Consider the following 14,174-nt stretch of genomic DNA (forward strand, 5'->3'; position numbering starts at 1 on the left):
CTCCAGTACTGAGCCTTGCTTTGGAAACTAAAAGATTTAGACCAAGTCACTGCCAGTTTTTGCCTTCGTTGCATTTTGTACAGTTTTTATATTTTTGATATATTGTAAATAAAGACAACCAGCTTTTCCAGGTTCATAATTTATTGTACAAATTGAATATCACATGATGAGCTGACAAAAGCTTCTCCAGGCATGGGAACTTAACAGATGAGGTACAAGTTAAAATCCTATAAAAAAAGTAAAAATAATTTAGACACAATTGTGTTCAACTCTATTTTTAAGACATTCAGTGTAAGACATTACCAGTATAGGACTATCCCTTAACCCCCTGAAACTGAATGCAAATTCATCAGATTCTCAGAGTCAGTAACCACTCCAAAATGTCACAGCTTAATACAGTTTAACCTAATGTTTTACTTTTAACAAAGGAGCTGACTTCAGCATGACCACGAATGTATGCTACTGGAAAAGTCTAGTATACAAAGTACATTTTAAACAGTAGTAAACGTATCAGATAAAATTTATCCATTTTTATAATGGGGATACTACCATTCTCCCCAAAGTTGGGAGGTACCTAATACGGAAAAATGGGCAAAGACTACCTATTTGTCAGGAGTAAGTCATGGACCACTGCATGATGGGGTATGTACTCAACAGTTTTGAGATTGGAAAAGCTTTTAATAGCAGAGGAAAAATTTTCTGTGGGGAGCTACAGTAGATTAAGATCTGGGTTTTGGGTTTTCTGCACATCATCTACTACCAAAACAAGGATTTATTCACTCAAACATGGGCAAATGGAGGTTGTGGTGTACCATAAGAAGAAAATGAAATCTATGGGAATTGAATAAAAATATAAAATTATGCATAAAAATCTGAAACTAGCAAAAAAATAAGATATATTTGCAATGTACTTATAAGGTTGGTTAATAATTATTACATAAAGGGCTTATGTAAGAGAAATAAGGTCTTCCTAAAGAGAAAGACTCAATTGTTAAATGAAAAACCATAAAGGGAATGTTAAGAAAAATACAAATGGTAAACAAATGGGAAAAATGTGTAACTTCATCAAAAAGATATTTTCACTCATCAAATGAACAAAGATAAGAAACTGATTATTCAGCACTGGCTAGGGCAAAAGAGACACCCTCTATTAAAGCTGGGTGCCCCATTAACCCTTGGGGAAAGCAGTTAAGCCTAAAACTATCATACAGACAACACATCATGCTCAAGTGTTCAGTGCAATGTTATCTGTATTTTAAAAAAATTTCAATAGGAAACAGATATAAATCATATATCCATAAATACTCATGCATTCAAATAATAGAGAAAATATTTGTTATAAGACAGTATTATAGACATGACTCATAGCCACTGGAAACCAAAGAAAAAATAATAAAAAGAGCCAAACCAAAATGTTAACAAAAATTGTCAGGGTAATGGGATATGAACAGTATTTTCCTCCTGTATGTAACTTTGTACAGTGACAATTTACTTCCATAGTGAGGGGAAAAGCCCTAACAACAAAATGGCTGTTACAAACTTATATGTCAGTTCCTTACTGTTTATGTTGCTTTCACAGCTGGTGTTTTTTTAGACCTTAACTTGAAGTATAAGATCATCAAAGCAATGCCTCCATATGTGGCCAGTACACACTAAAAAAGAAAAGAGAAAGTAAACAAGAGCTTTTGCCACTTACATTATTCTAAAACATAACTGCTTAAAGGTATCACCAATACTTACATTCATTCTACCTGTGAGAGTATAAGAGTTGAAATATTTTTTGATACCAGTGAAATGGAATTGGGCATCAGCTTCTGGACCTGCCATGATTTCAATCTTTAAAAAAAAAAAAAAAAAAAGAAAACAACAATAAATTGGTTTGGATGCAATTTAAAAGAAAATTAAGTTTTCTGTTTCAAAGATTTTATTTTTTTAAGTTATCTCTACACCCAGCATGGGCCTTAAACTCACAACCCAGAGATCAAGAGTCACACGCTCTACCAACTAAGCCAGCCAGGCACCCTTTCGTTTGCTTGTTTGTTTTTAAAGTTTAAAAACCTGAAAAGTCGGGGCGCCTGGGTGGCTCAGTGGTTTAAGCCGCTGCCTTCGGTTCAGGTCATGATCTCAGGGTCCTGCGATCGAGTCCCGCATTGGGCTCTCTGCTCAGCGGGGAGCCTGCTTCCCTCTCACTCTCTCTGACTACCTCTCTGCCTACTTATGATCTCTCTCTGTCAAATAAATAAATAAAATCTTTAATCAAAAAAAAAAAAAAAAAACAAACCTGAAAAGTCATTGCACAGAAGAATTGAGTTTTTTTTTTAATGCCTTGCCCAACACAGAAGTAGCAAAGATAGTTGAAAGAGGCTTGCTGATAAGAGAAACTTTCAGAAGGATGACTTTACCTTAGTTGCTATTGTATAACATTCCAAAACATACATCAAATCAGTTAGCACAGGAAGAGAACACAGTTTTCTCCAAGGCCCCCTCTCCTTTAACCCAGTCTTGCTTGATATTTTCATTCCTGGCTCTGCTACAGCATGTTACACTGTATGGAGTCAATCAGTTTTAAGAGTAGTTGAAAGTTGGAGCTTGTGATACATTTCAAAATTTCTAAGAAGGGTAACTACTAGCTAAACAGCTCAACTTGCAACTCCTTTCATAATTTTTCTTATGAAATAATTTAGGACCTCCATGGGAAGGAAGAGAAAGTATCGTTTACTAAATGGAATTGATATATACTCCATTTTTAAAAAACTAACATTTTAACAAAAGGGATGCACATCAGAGTGTAAGAACTGGAAGATCACTTTCACAGTTTAAGGAATAAGCATGCTGGTTCAAGTTCTTAAAGATGGAGAGCCTACTAAAATGCTACCTAAATTAAGTCCTACCAAAATTACCAAAGTCTGTCAACTAGTTATGAAGAGCACATACCCACCATCTAGGCTGCAGTACCGTTAGCTCCTAACCCCCGCCTCCAGGACGCACACTAGCTATTGGTGGTAGCAAGAAAGGTGGAATACCTTTTCCTCACAGCAAAATAGATAAAAGATCTAAATATAAATAGTAAAACCAAAGAATCCTGGAAGAAAACACGGGCCAAAATTCTAATTATCTTAGGAAAGGGGAAATATAAAGGACAAAAACTAGAAGGGAAAACATAAAAGTGATCAAAGAAAGTACAATGAGGCCAATATTTAACTATCAGACTGGGAAAAATAAGCATCTCCTCTGTTGCCTGAGTATAAACTGGTACAACTTTTCCTAAAGTACAGTTTTGCAATACCCATCCAATTATAAAATTAGTATACCCTTTCATGTAGCTGGTTCATTTGTTCTCTAGGAATTTACCCTTACAAAGATATCACAAAGGGAGACATGTTATATGGTTCAAGAATAATGACTGAAATACTGTTCATGAAATAAGAAATTGGAAAAACTGAAAGTCCATCTACATACAGGAGACTGAGAAAATGATGGTTTCCATTTGAGGAAATACAATGTGCACAAATCCTTATGTACTGAAACAGAAAGATGTCCCTTTGCAATCTTAAACAGTTAAAAAAAAAAATCTACTTTTGGACATTATATTACAGAGCACATAAATGGTTCTCAGAGTCTGGTTCCTAGACCAGCAGCAACGGCATCACTTGAAACTTGTTGAAAATGCAAATTCTTAGGCCCAACCTCAGGCCTATGCAATCAAAAACTCTGGGGCCCAGTAATCTGTTTTAATAGGCATTTCTGATATAAGCTAGTTTGAAAGACACTGCAGTAATAGAAAACCAAATATTTGTTAGTAATTATATAGAAAAACTGGAAAAATATGCAGCAAACTTTTTGGAGTTATATTTATAAGTACCTATATTTTACACAGGCATATTATTTGTCATAATAAAAAATAGCAAAGGCACATTCAAAGGTCACCAAAACAACACTTGACAATTCGTATGTATGACCGCCTATCTACCACGACCGACGCCACGCCGAGTCGATTGGCAACATAGACGAGCCGGTCGAGGTCCGGTCGAGATTGGTAGGCAGTGGCCGTGACTCAGCTGGCTCTTGATGAAATGGAAGAGGGAGAGATCTGTGAGGAAGTCGTTGCTATGGAAACTGGCACTCCCCCTATTTACCATTCAAAGGCCTTCAGAGGCTTTCACGTGCACAGAATCGGCAAAGAAAATTTGGACAAATGACCTTAATTCTAAACAGTTTCAAGAAGGTTCTTGGAACAATGAAGGAAATCCAAGCTTCCTTGGGCCTCCTCAGGGACCTTGGCCTTTCAGCCCAAGCAGGAAAATTTGCATTAAAATAAATCTTCATAATATAGCTTTTATAGTACCGGTTTCATTTTACTAGACTTACTAATGGAATAGTCCCCCCGCCCCCCCGCACCATTCATTTTCATGACACACTTTTGGATTCTTAAGGTATCAAGTGGGTTTCTAGGGGAAACCCTACATAAAACAGGAGCTTGGTCAAATTATTAACTGATAACCCCACTACCTTGTGTGTAACAGAAATTTTTAGGAGGATGGTAGTGTCCAAATGAAACAATATTAAAGTACTTTAAACTTCTCTCTACACAGTATGGGAGGAAGCCTGTGATATTCCACAGAGGACTAAATCTGACTGCTGGAAAGGGCATGGTATAGGAACTGGAATTTCGTCTGGGTCTTGAAGACTCTTGTGGAGGTGAGATGGAGGCAGGAGTGGGGAGTAAAATGTTGCTGGTGAAATAAACAATGGGACAAAAGCCTACAAGCACTGGGGTCTGCACCCTTCAGCAAAATGCAGTTACTTTTGGACAAAGACCGGGAACCCTTGTAGCTAGAGCACCCTCTGTGGAATAACTCAAACTGAAACCTTCTTCCCTTTCGAACTGTACGAAGTTTAGATAGACACAACAACGGAAAAATTACTTAAGACCAATAATTGCACTAACTGTTAAAAGATAGCCTGTAGAGAAGTCTAAGGATGGGGTCTTCCTGTTTCTTTCTTCTTCTTTTTAAAAAATTAACATATAATGTATTCTTTGTCCCAGGGGTACAGGCCTGTGAATCCTCAGGCTTACATATTTCACAGCACTCACCACAGCACATACCCTCCCCAATGTCCATCACCCAACCACCCTATCCGAACCCTCCTACCTCCGCCCCCCAGCAACCTCTTGTTTCTAATTAACCGGCCCACTGCTATTAAACATTAATGAAGCCTTCCACGTCTTTCTTCACCTGTGAAACGGGAATTTCAGAAAAGGCCCAAAGTGACCAACTGTCCTCGCTACTTTGTTTTTTGAAACTGCTATTTTCCTGCCTGACTGACTATCTACCTGGAACGGTGAGATCACGAGGTAAAAGGAGGCCAAGTCGAGAGCTACTCGGGGCCCAGAAGCAGCCTCTAGCACTTGAACGAGTATACAGCTCTCTGTTCTGGCTATCTCTTGGGAAAGGCCTTCCGGCTGGTCGACACAGGCTGAAATATAAGCTGCTTACTGCGGGCCTGGAGACCTGCAGGGGCTGGGCCACACACACTCCCTTTGACAAAGGCTGCAGTGCCGCTAAAGCAGGCCTTGCTGGCCGGCTCCCTAAGCACAGTACTGGGGAAATAAACTCAAATAGGCAAACACAGGAAAAGAGGTTAATCTGGCCAGAAGCCCGAGTTCCATTCAATATTACGTTGCTGGGTGACCTTGGGGGACTCCCTTCGCTGCGGGCCTCTTTTTTCTCTACTGTGATATACGATCTAAGGGCCTTCGGGAACCATGGGAGCCTCCGGGACCTCTTACCCGCCTCGCCCCGAGGCTTCCCAGCCCAGTACAACCCCTCGCGCCTCGGCTCTCGTTATCCCTAATTCCTTTTCCATTCTCCACTGTCCTCGCACCCCACAACGAAGACCTAGCTGTGTTCCTCGACCAGGAATGGTCGGATTTTTATGCCAGCCCCGCAAAGCGGAAGCACGAGGCCTGAGCCAGGGTTCTTGTCTACACACCCACCTTGCAGAAGACACCAATTCAGCGGGTTGTGTCCTTCAACGTACGCAGCAACCCCGCAGCCTGCCGGAAGAAGCCTCCTCCCCCGCAGCGCTGGACTACCAGAACTATTCAGCCTTCAGCGTCGATTGGCTATGGCTTGAAGTCCCGCCTTTCCGCTTCCTGTTTCTAACTCTCCTCCGCCCGGCCAGTAGGACTCTTCTTGGTAACGGAAATAGGATGTTGGGTCCGCCCACGCTTCCGGTATAGCGTCGGTGGTCTCCTGGTATACCGGTCTCCGCGTGTGTGACTTCCAGCCGTACGGGTTCTGGAGTAGAGAGGTGCTGGCGTCGCGGGACTGGTGAGTGAGAACAAAGGCGAGAAGGGAGGAAACCTTGTGGCTTCCAGGTCTGTCCCAGGGCTAGGTCCTCTGGGTCCTTGCCATGCACGTAACAGTGCTGGGTGGTTATTGATTCAGCCACCCCATAGCAGCTCAGAAGCTGGCCCCTGTAACATCAGACTCTGTCTCTGGGAAGTTGCTTATCTCCCTTCTTTGCCTCTGGATGTCTCTTTGAAGCTTCAGTTTCCGCTTGTCTGAAATAACATTAAGGGTCACATTCCTCGCAAACTAGACTTCTGGACTCTTTGCTATTTCTATGGAGCATGCACCCACCTATTCCTGATTCCAAATCCAAGGCTTCCACTGGTCTTCACTTCTAATACAGTCTCAGCGCTTTCTAGATCCTTATTCCCAGGGTCTCTCATAACCAATCTCTGCTCTCTTCCATTCTTAGACCTAGTTCTCATTGGCATGGTTTCTCTGCTGTAGCGCAATTGACTTATACTCTATTTACTTTCCTTTAGTTCTCCCGACCTGTCCAATATATAGCCTGCAGTATATTTTTCTTGATTGTTATTCTCCTTCTTCCTCTACTCAAGGCTCTGACTCTTCAAAGTAAACATTAAACTGTTCATATCTAGTTCAATATCTTTCACAAAACAGCTGCCTTGTATTCTACAATTTAATTCTGATTATTATACTTTATTCTTCCTGTGGCCTACTTAAATAGTTCTTTAAAGAAAGAAAACAGCAACTTCTTGAATGATATTTTGAGAAATTGCTGGTGGTTACTGAAATATTTTGCTTTAACTGTTTCTGTGCTTTTCCTCAAATTCCTTCTGCTTTTCCTTTTCCACCTGTCAAAATCTTTTTCATCTTTTAACAGCTCAAACACATCTTCTTTAGGAAGCTTGCCTTCTTTACTGAAGCCTCATCACTTCCTATTTCTTTGTTTACAGTTTCATTTGTATTTTACTTACTTTTTAAAGTTTATTATTATTATTATTATTTTAGTAATGTTTACACCCTACGTGGGGCTCAAACTTAATGACCCTGAGATCAAGAGCTGCATGCTCTTCTGACTTAGCCAGGAAGGCCCCCCAATTTGTGTTTTATTTGCATAATTATTTTTCTTAAAATTTTGCATGTTCCTTTTATTTTTTTTACTAAAAAATTTTTTTAAAGCAGGCTACTCGCCAGCGTGGAACCCAGCATGGGGCTTGAACTAATGACCCTGAGGTCAAGACCTAAGCCAGGAGCAAGAATCAGATGCTTAACCAACTGAACTACCCGGGTGGTCCAAAATCATGCATGTTCTTTGAGGATAGGGACTTATATATTCATTTGTGTATCTCTGACTTAATTGCAGTTACTCTATCATATTTACTAAATTGGATCTATAACTTCTTTTCATGGAGGAAAATGTATGGACTTGTGGTTTTGAAGCAGAGATCTTTGGAAAGAACAATTATGGGTTATCTGGGGCCTAGCATCAAACTGTCTTATTTTGTAGTCCTGAATGTTGTCTAGTACATTGGTGCTAGAAGACTCTATCTCTTGCTCACTGATCACAACCTTTAGGAAATGGCACCAAGGTTACAGCACACTGTACTCTTTGCATTGTTTTTAGGAGACTGAAACACAGCAACCATGGAAGAAAGCTTCCCCCGAGGGGGTACAAGAAAGACCCACAAATCAGAGAAAGCTTTGCAGAAGTCAGTTGAACAAGACAACTTATTTGATGTAAGTGGTATGCTTGTTTGATAAGACTCACCGAGCATTTATTCTTGTGAAGAATGAACCTTGTTTGAGAATGTGGTATTTTCCATATTTGTTTCTTTTGAAGTCTGCTTTTGGAAGTTGAACTTGTTAGAGAGTCCATACCACCATGAGGCTGTTTTTTAAAGCATGGCATTTAGTACTTGGGTTTACAGTGCTGTTGTTCCTTATTCTTAGGAAATTTGTGCCATGTCATTTAAGGTTGGAGAGAAAAGTTGTAGAATAAGTCATGAAAGGTACAACATGGGGAATATAGTCAGTGGTGTTGTAATGGTATCATACGGTGACGGGTGGTAGCTACACGTGGTGAGCATAGCATAATGTGTGGAGTTGTCAAATCACTATGCTGTACGCCTGAAACTAATGTAACATTGTGTGTTAACTGTGCTTTAGTTAATTAAAAATAAAGGATGGGGAGAAAGCAGTTGGTGATTGATTTTTAAATGGGACCCTTGCCACATATAATGGTCAGAATTTGCATTGAAATTCATCTTCTCCTAGAGTAGGCTCCAAATGCTAGAGGGAAGGGAACTAATATTTGATTGTATTTTATGTAATCTTCCCCACTATACTGGAGTAGAGAACATCATTCCATGTTGAAGAATAGGCTGAGAGAGGTTACATATTTTAACTGAAACCACACAGCTTGTTATGGTGGAGTTGGGAGTTTAACTCGAGTCTCGATATCTCTACCTTCCATTTTTACACACTGTTTCTAATTACTTCTCGTAGTGGGGACCCCAGTGTCCATCCCACTCAAGGGAGGAAGAACATGGGAGCAAAGGGAATATGAAGATGACACCCATCTTGGGCAAAGGGAGCATTGGTGACAGAATGGAAGAGATGGGATTGGAGCAGGAATTACAGGAACACTGGGGGTGTGGTGCAGTGGAGGAGTAACAAAGCAAGGTGACAGGTGACCTGAAGTTGAAGGGAAAGCCCAGGATTGTTTCTCTTCATTCTTTTTTCTTTTTTCTGCCTCTGTAGATTTCTACTGAAGAGGAATCCACCAAAAGGAAAAAGAGCCAGAAAGGGCCAGCAAAAACAAAAAAGTTGAAAACTGAAAAGAGAGAAAGCAGCAAGTCTATAAGAGAGAAGTTTGAAATTCTTAATATTGAGGTTTGTTACAGTTTGGTTTTGTTCTAAATGAATTACCTGGGTTGCTTATATTTTATATGCTCTTCCCTTTCTCGTTTCTTCCATTCCTTTTGTATACATACGCATGTGTGTGTGTGCGCGCACACACAAACGCGTAAAGATTATTGCAGTTCATGCTCAGAATTGAGCATTATCACCTTTGAGTATTAACCAATGCCTGGGGTCATGTGTCATTTTTTTTTTAGTTGTTGAGTCCCTCATTGTGCTTGTGTCTTCATGAAATGTGTTTCAGTAGATTCATAGGTTAGAACTGGAGATAACTTTTTAAACCTTTCTACTGCTACTCTTTCATTTCATAGCTATGGAAATTCCTTTGGAGAAGTGAAGTGGTCTTTTAATGTTCTTTACGTTTTTAGATTATAACTTGGGTATGTGTTGTAAAAAAGAAAAAAAAAGCTAAATGGTTCCTAAGGAAGAGATTCAGATCCAGCCTGCAGAAGTGTTTTGTTTGTTGGGAGTAGAAGCCAGGCCCCCCCTAGCATCCTCAGTCATTGTTCTTTTCCCTCTTGTGCACATTTCACTTTTCCTCTTCTAGTCCCTGTGTGAGGGGATGCGGGTTTTGGGTTGCGTGAAGGAAGTAAATGAACTGGAACTGGTGATTAGTCTTCCCAATGGACTCCGGGGCTTTGTGCAAGTGACTGAAATCTGTGATGCCTACACCAAAAAGCTGAATGAGCAGGTGGCTCAAGAAGAACCTGTGAAGGTAAGGGAAGCCTGGATGTACTCTGATGGGAACTAAGTGGTGTACAAGCAGATGTAAAATTACAACTTTGCTAAGTGCTAAGAAGTCAAGGCACAAGGGGTCATAAGAGTTTATAACGGGATTTTTTTTTTTCCTTTCTCAAATAAGAGGATTTTGATTTAGCCCAGAGAGCCTGGAGGACTTCCTGAGGAAGGGATGCTTGAACTGAGATCTGAAGGATGAGGGCGTACTGGGTAAAGAAGAAAGGGAGTTCAGGCAGAAGGAGCACAATGTGGAACAGAGAAGGCTAGTGTGGCTAGAGCAGAGAGAGCAAGGGGGAGTGGTATGGGTTGGGGCAGGACAGCTGGGTGGAGGCTGGACCATGTTAAAATTGTTTTTTAATTCTAGAACCAATGGGAAGCCCTTGAAGTGTTCTCACTGGGGCAGGTGATGCAAAGACAGTATAGAGAATAGATGGAAGAGGCGTGTAGTTGCTTAGAGACCAGTTAAGGGGTTACCATAGTAGCCCAGCTCTGAGATTGAGAGCAGGCTGTGTTTAGGGTTTACCTACTGAGGAGGTCAAGTCAGTTCCCACTGATGGATTTGATAGGGGGATAAATCCTAATCTTCTCTTGTGTGTGAGTTGATGGTCAGCCTTGCCATTCTGAGATAGAAACCCTGAGAGAGGACCTGGGTTGGGAGAGATGATCACGATTTTATTTTTTGCTGTGTTGAATTTGAAGAACAGTTGAAACATCCAGTAGACAGGTTATTTCAGAGCTCAGAGTAGTTAGTCTGGGTTAGACACATACATGTGTGAGACTACTCTGCGTAGGTGTAACTGAAGCTAGAAGAGGGAAGAAGGGTCTAGAAGGAGCGGAAAAAGTGAGAATAGACTGAAAGATGGACCCTCAAGTGAATACTGACTTGACTTGTGACTTGACAAGTGACTTGACTCAAGTGAAGTCAAGAAAGACTTGAGTCTTGAGTACTTTTTTTTTTAGATTTTATTTATTTATTTGAGAGAGAGAAAGCGCATGCACACATCTGTGCACAGCAGGGAAGGGCAGGAGGAGAGGGAGGGAATCTCAAGCAGACTCCTCACTGAGCACAGACCCCATGCAGGGCTCCATCCCACAGCCCTGAGATCATGACCAGAGCTTACCAAGAGTCAGACACTCAATTGCCTAAACCACCCAGGTGCCCCAGCCAGTGATAAATGCTCTCTAAAGGTCACATATAAGAAGGACTGCGAAACAGGTTATTGGATTTAGCACCATGAAAATCGCTGGCGATTTTATTGGGAGCTAAAGTGGTGGGTGAGGGGTGGACCACAGTTCCAGTGAGCTGAAGGGTGAGCAGGAGATAAAGAGTGGAGAACGTGAATACAGACGACTCTTGACAAATCATCTACATTTGCCTGTTGTGTGGAGATATTTGGAGGTCTTATGCTGAAATTGAAGACTGTGACTTGGCCACAGATCCCTATTCCTCTGGCGAGTGGTTACTTTCTTCATGCACTCTTTGGGCTCTTTGGGGTCTGAGGATGAGAACCCACAGAGCGAGGGGTGGGCAGTGGTATGTTGGTTCATGGGAGGAGTGGGTATCAGATTGTTCTCATTTGTATTATGCAGGACCTGGTCGGCTTGCCTGAACTCTTCTCACCTGGCATGCTGGTGAGGTGTGTGGTGAGCAGTGTGGGCATTACAGAGAGGGGCAAAAAGAGTGTCAAGTTATCTCTGAACCCCAGAAATGTCAACGAAGTGCTAAGTGCTGAGGCCCTGAAGCCTGGCATGGTACGTATGGTGTCAAGGAAGAGGAGCAGACAATGTGCCTTTTCCCTGCCTTGTCTCCTAGGGAGTATCTAGACCACCTTTTACTTTCAGCTTAACTGTTATACACAGGGGTGGGTTTTTTCCTGGGGAAAAGGTCTCCAGGGTGCTTGGGTACTTAATGGAAATCGAAGGCTTGAGCCTAATCACAATACCTTGGAGGGGGGAAAGGGAAAATTCACTGGTGGCCGATTTAAAAAAAATTACCTCCAAGGAGGTTTAGCAGGGCGAGGAGTTCCTCAAAGTACCTTACTTACCAAGATTTGTTCTTTGCAGATGAAGTCAGAAACAGGGTAGATAGGGCAATGAGTCTATCCGCTGTACTGATGGATAGCTTACTGTGAGTCTCCCAGTCCTATGGAGAGTCAGGAGAAGTTAGTCCTGTTCTCTGAGTCCCAACGTCTGGTAGGTATAAAACACACTCATAAACTGCACTCATCTCGGTGCTCGTGTAATTAAGAGAAAGGAGATCAATATGATTTTTTAACTTTTAGTTAGAAGCAACAAGTTTGGGACAGGCCCTGAAAGCTGGCCAGAAAGGGGAATAAAAGTAAGCCAAGGTGCAGGAAATTGACAAATGTCAAAAGCCTGCTGTTTGGCAGGGGCTGTTTTAGACATTTCATCTGAAGAAATTCTCAACAGCAATCCTGTGAGGCAGAAGGTAGATATTCCTCTTAACGTATTTGGGAAAATGGACTCAGGTTTATGACTTGCCAAAGACCAAATGGTAAGAGCCAGATTTGAATTTCACACTGCTTCCCATGAAATGTAAAGGAGGCTGGCAAGATTTTTTTTTTTTTTTTTTTAAGTCTTGGAGACACTTAGAAAAGACGTAGTGACAGCTAGAAGAGTGGTTCTGGATTAGTCATGGCTCTGGGAGTGACCTTGCAGGGCAATCTGGTTTACTCCTCTTTGTGTAACAATAGTCTTTCCTGTCTTTTGAAAATTCTCTAGGGGAGAAACCCCTCTTTTTCATTCCATTCAGCTGTGTATAACACTTCTTGCTGTCTGGAAACCATAACATTCCTCAAGCCCTGGGAGAATGAAAGCTGATGTCTTTCCTTTTTCTATCTTCAAGTGGGACCGAAGTTGTTGGGGGAGGTTTATGGGATGATGTGTCAAGATTGATGGTGGGAACATTTGTGTTTGGTAATGGATTTCTGTTGTGTGTCCCATTATCTTTGACTTTTGAACTCTGGGGAATGCTTTCTCGTCCTCCAGCTGCTCACAGGCACTGTGTCCAGCCTGGAAGACCATGGCTATGTGATGGACATTGGTGTTAGTGGGGCCAGAGCCTTTCTGCCACTGCAGAAAGCCCAGGAGTATATCCGACAGAAGAACAAAGGTGAGGGGAGGAAGAGGGCCCTCTGCATGGTAGTGAGGCAGGGATGGTATGTAAATACCAGTTGGTGAATAAAATGACAGAATGGTAACCCCAAAGGCTGTTGACTTTTCTAAAATCAGTGTTAATCCTAGCTGATAGGAAAGGGAATGTGTGTGAAGGGCCAGTGAGTGACAGGGTCTGAGATCCAATGGACCAGTTTCACTTTTCTTACCTAGAAGATTCCACTGAAATTTGGGCCTCCTGGGCCTCTGAACCAACACCTTTCCTGCCTTGTTGAGAGTTTCATATTTTTAAGTGGTGTTGATACCAAATCAGTCAGGGTCACTTTATTCCCCTCTTTTAATTGGTCACTGAGAGATTGGGAACGTGGGTATTACATGGTAACTGGGCAGGTAGACCATAGATCTTTACAGATAGTGCTTGAGCCCAAGTTAAGAGCCCTTCTCATGGGGCGCCTGGGTGGCTCAGTAGGTTAAAGCCTCTGCCTTCCGCTCAGGTCATGATCTCGGGGTCCTGGGATCGAGCCCCGCATCGGGCTCTCTGCTCGGCAGGAAGCCTGCTTCTTCCCTCTCTGCCGCCTCTCTGCCTACTTGTGATCTCTCTCTCTGTCAAATAAATAAATAAAATATTTAAAAAAAAAAAAAGAGCCCTTCTCATGAAGGTATTTTTCCTTTTGGGGGCTGGGGCTGGGGCCGGGGCTTGCAGGTGCAAAACTGAAGGTGGGACAGTACCTGCACTGCATCATTGAGGAGGTCAAAGGCAACGGAGGAGTGGTTGGTCTGTCTATTGGTCATTCTGAAGTTTCTGCTGCCATTGCTACTGAGGATCAAAACTGGACTCTTAATAACTTGCTACCAGGACTGGTGGTCAAAGCCCAAGTACAGAAGGTAAGCCATTCATTATCAGTACTGTTTTATAAAATAGAGATAATTTGTGTTGTAGGGCGTGTGCACGGTCTGAAACTGTACTACCCGATAGGGTAGGCATTGGTTGCTTGTGGTTTATTACACACTGAAAATGTAGCAAGTGCCATATTTTTAAAGGATAATATTTTGGATGTATTG

At 41.8% G+C, this 14,174-nt stretch overlaps 2 protein-coding genes across 3 annotated transcripts in view; one reads left to right on the forward strand and one right to left on the reverse strand.

Annotated features, from left to right (window-relative positions):
* Nucleotides 1–123: 123 nt before the first annotated feature.
* Nucleotides 124–6,116, reverse strand: ATP5MK (ATP synthase membrane subunit k). Its single transcript, XM_046027509.1, has 4 exons — nucleotides 5,999–6,116; nucleotides 1,741–1,836; nucleotides 1,560–1,652; nucleotides 124–227 (listed from the first exon to the last, which is right to left on the reverse strand). The coding sequence occupies exons 2-3, from the start codon at nucleotides 1,825–1,827 to the stop codon at nucleotides 1,563–1,565; spliced, it is 177 nt and encodes a 58-aa protein (XP_045883465.1). The 5' UTR covers nucleotides 1,828–1,836; nucleotides 5,999–6,116; the 3' UTR covers nucleotides 124–227; nucleotides 1,560–1,562.
* A 100-nt stretch (nucleotides 6,117–6,216) lies between these two features.
* The window catches only part of PDCD11 (programmed cell death 11), a 43,067-nt gene continuing 35,109 nt past the window's right edge, over nucleotides 6,217–14,174 (forward strand). For both annotated transcript variants that reach the window (XM_046027157.1, XM_046027158.1), the window contains exons 1-7: nucleotides 6,217–6,335; nucleotides 7,945–8,057; nucleotides 9,081–9,212; nucleotides 9,787–9,954; nucleotides 11,568–11,729; nucleotides 12,987–13,110; nucleotides 13,816–13,997. In XM_046027157.1, the coding sequence (XP_045883113.1) occupies nucleotides 7,965–8,057; nucleotides 9,081–9,212; nucleotides 9,787–9,954; nucleotides 11,568–11,729; nucleotides 12,987–13,110; nucleotides 13,816–13,997 (861 nt within the window). In that variant the 5' untranslated portion in view covers nucleotides 6,217–6,335; nucleotides 7,945–7,964. The remainder of the gene's footprint in view (nucleotides 6,336–7,944; nucleotides 8,058–9,080; nucleotides 9,213–9,786; nucleotides 9,955–11,567; nucleotides 11,730–12,986; nucleotides 13,111–13,815; nucleotides 13,998–14,174) is intronic.

The sequence above is a fragment of the Meles meles genome, chromosome 13 (assembly GCF_922984935.1).
Source record: "Meles meles chromosome 13, mMelMel3.1 paternal haplotype, whole genome shotgun sequence".
In the NCBI taxonomy this organism is placed as follows: Eukaryota; Metazoa; Chordata; class Mammalia; order Carnivora; family Mustelidae; genus Meles; species Meles meles.

Excerpts from the sequence above, each read along its gene's own strand:
- ATP5MK (XM_046027509.1), bottom strand. The coding sequence starts at position 1,827 with ATGGCAGGTCCAGAAGCTGATGCCCAATTCCATTTCACTGGTATCAAA. Across the intron at positions 1,653-1,740 it reads CTCTCACAGGTAGAATGAAT|TGTGTACTGGCCACATATGG; the intron begins GTAAGTATTGGT and ends TTTCTTTTTTAG.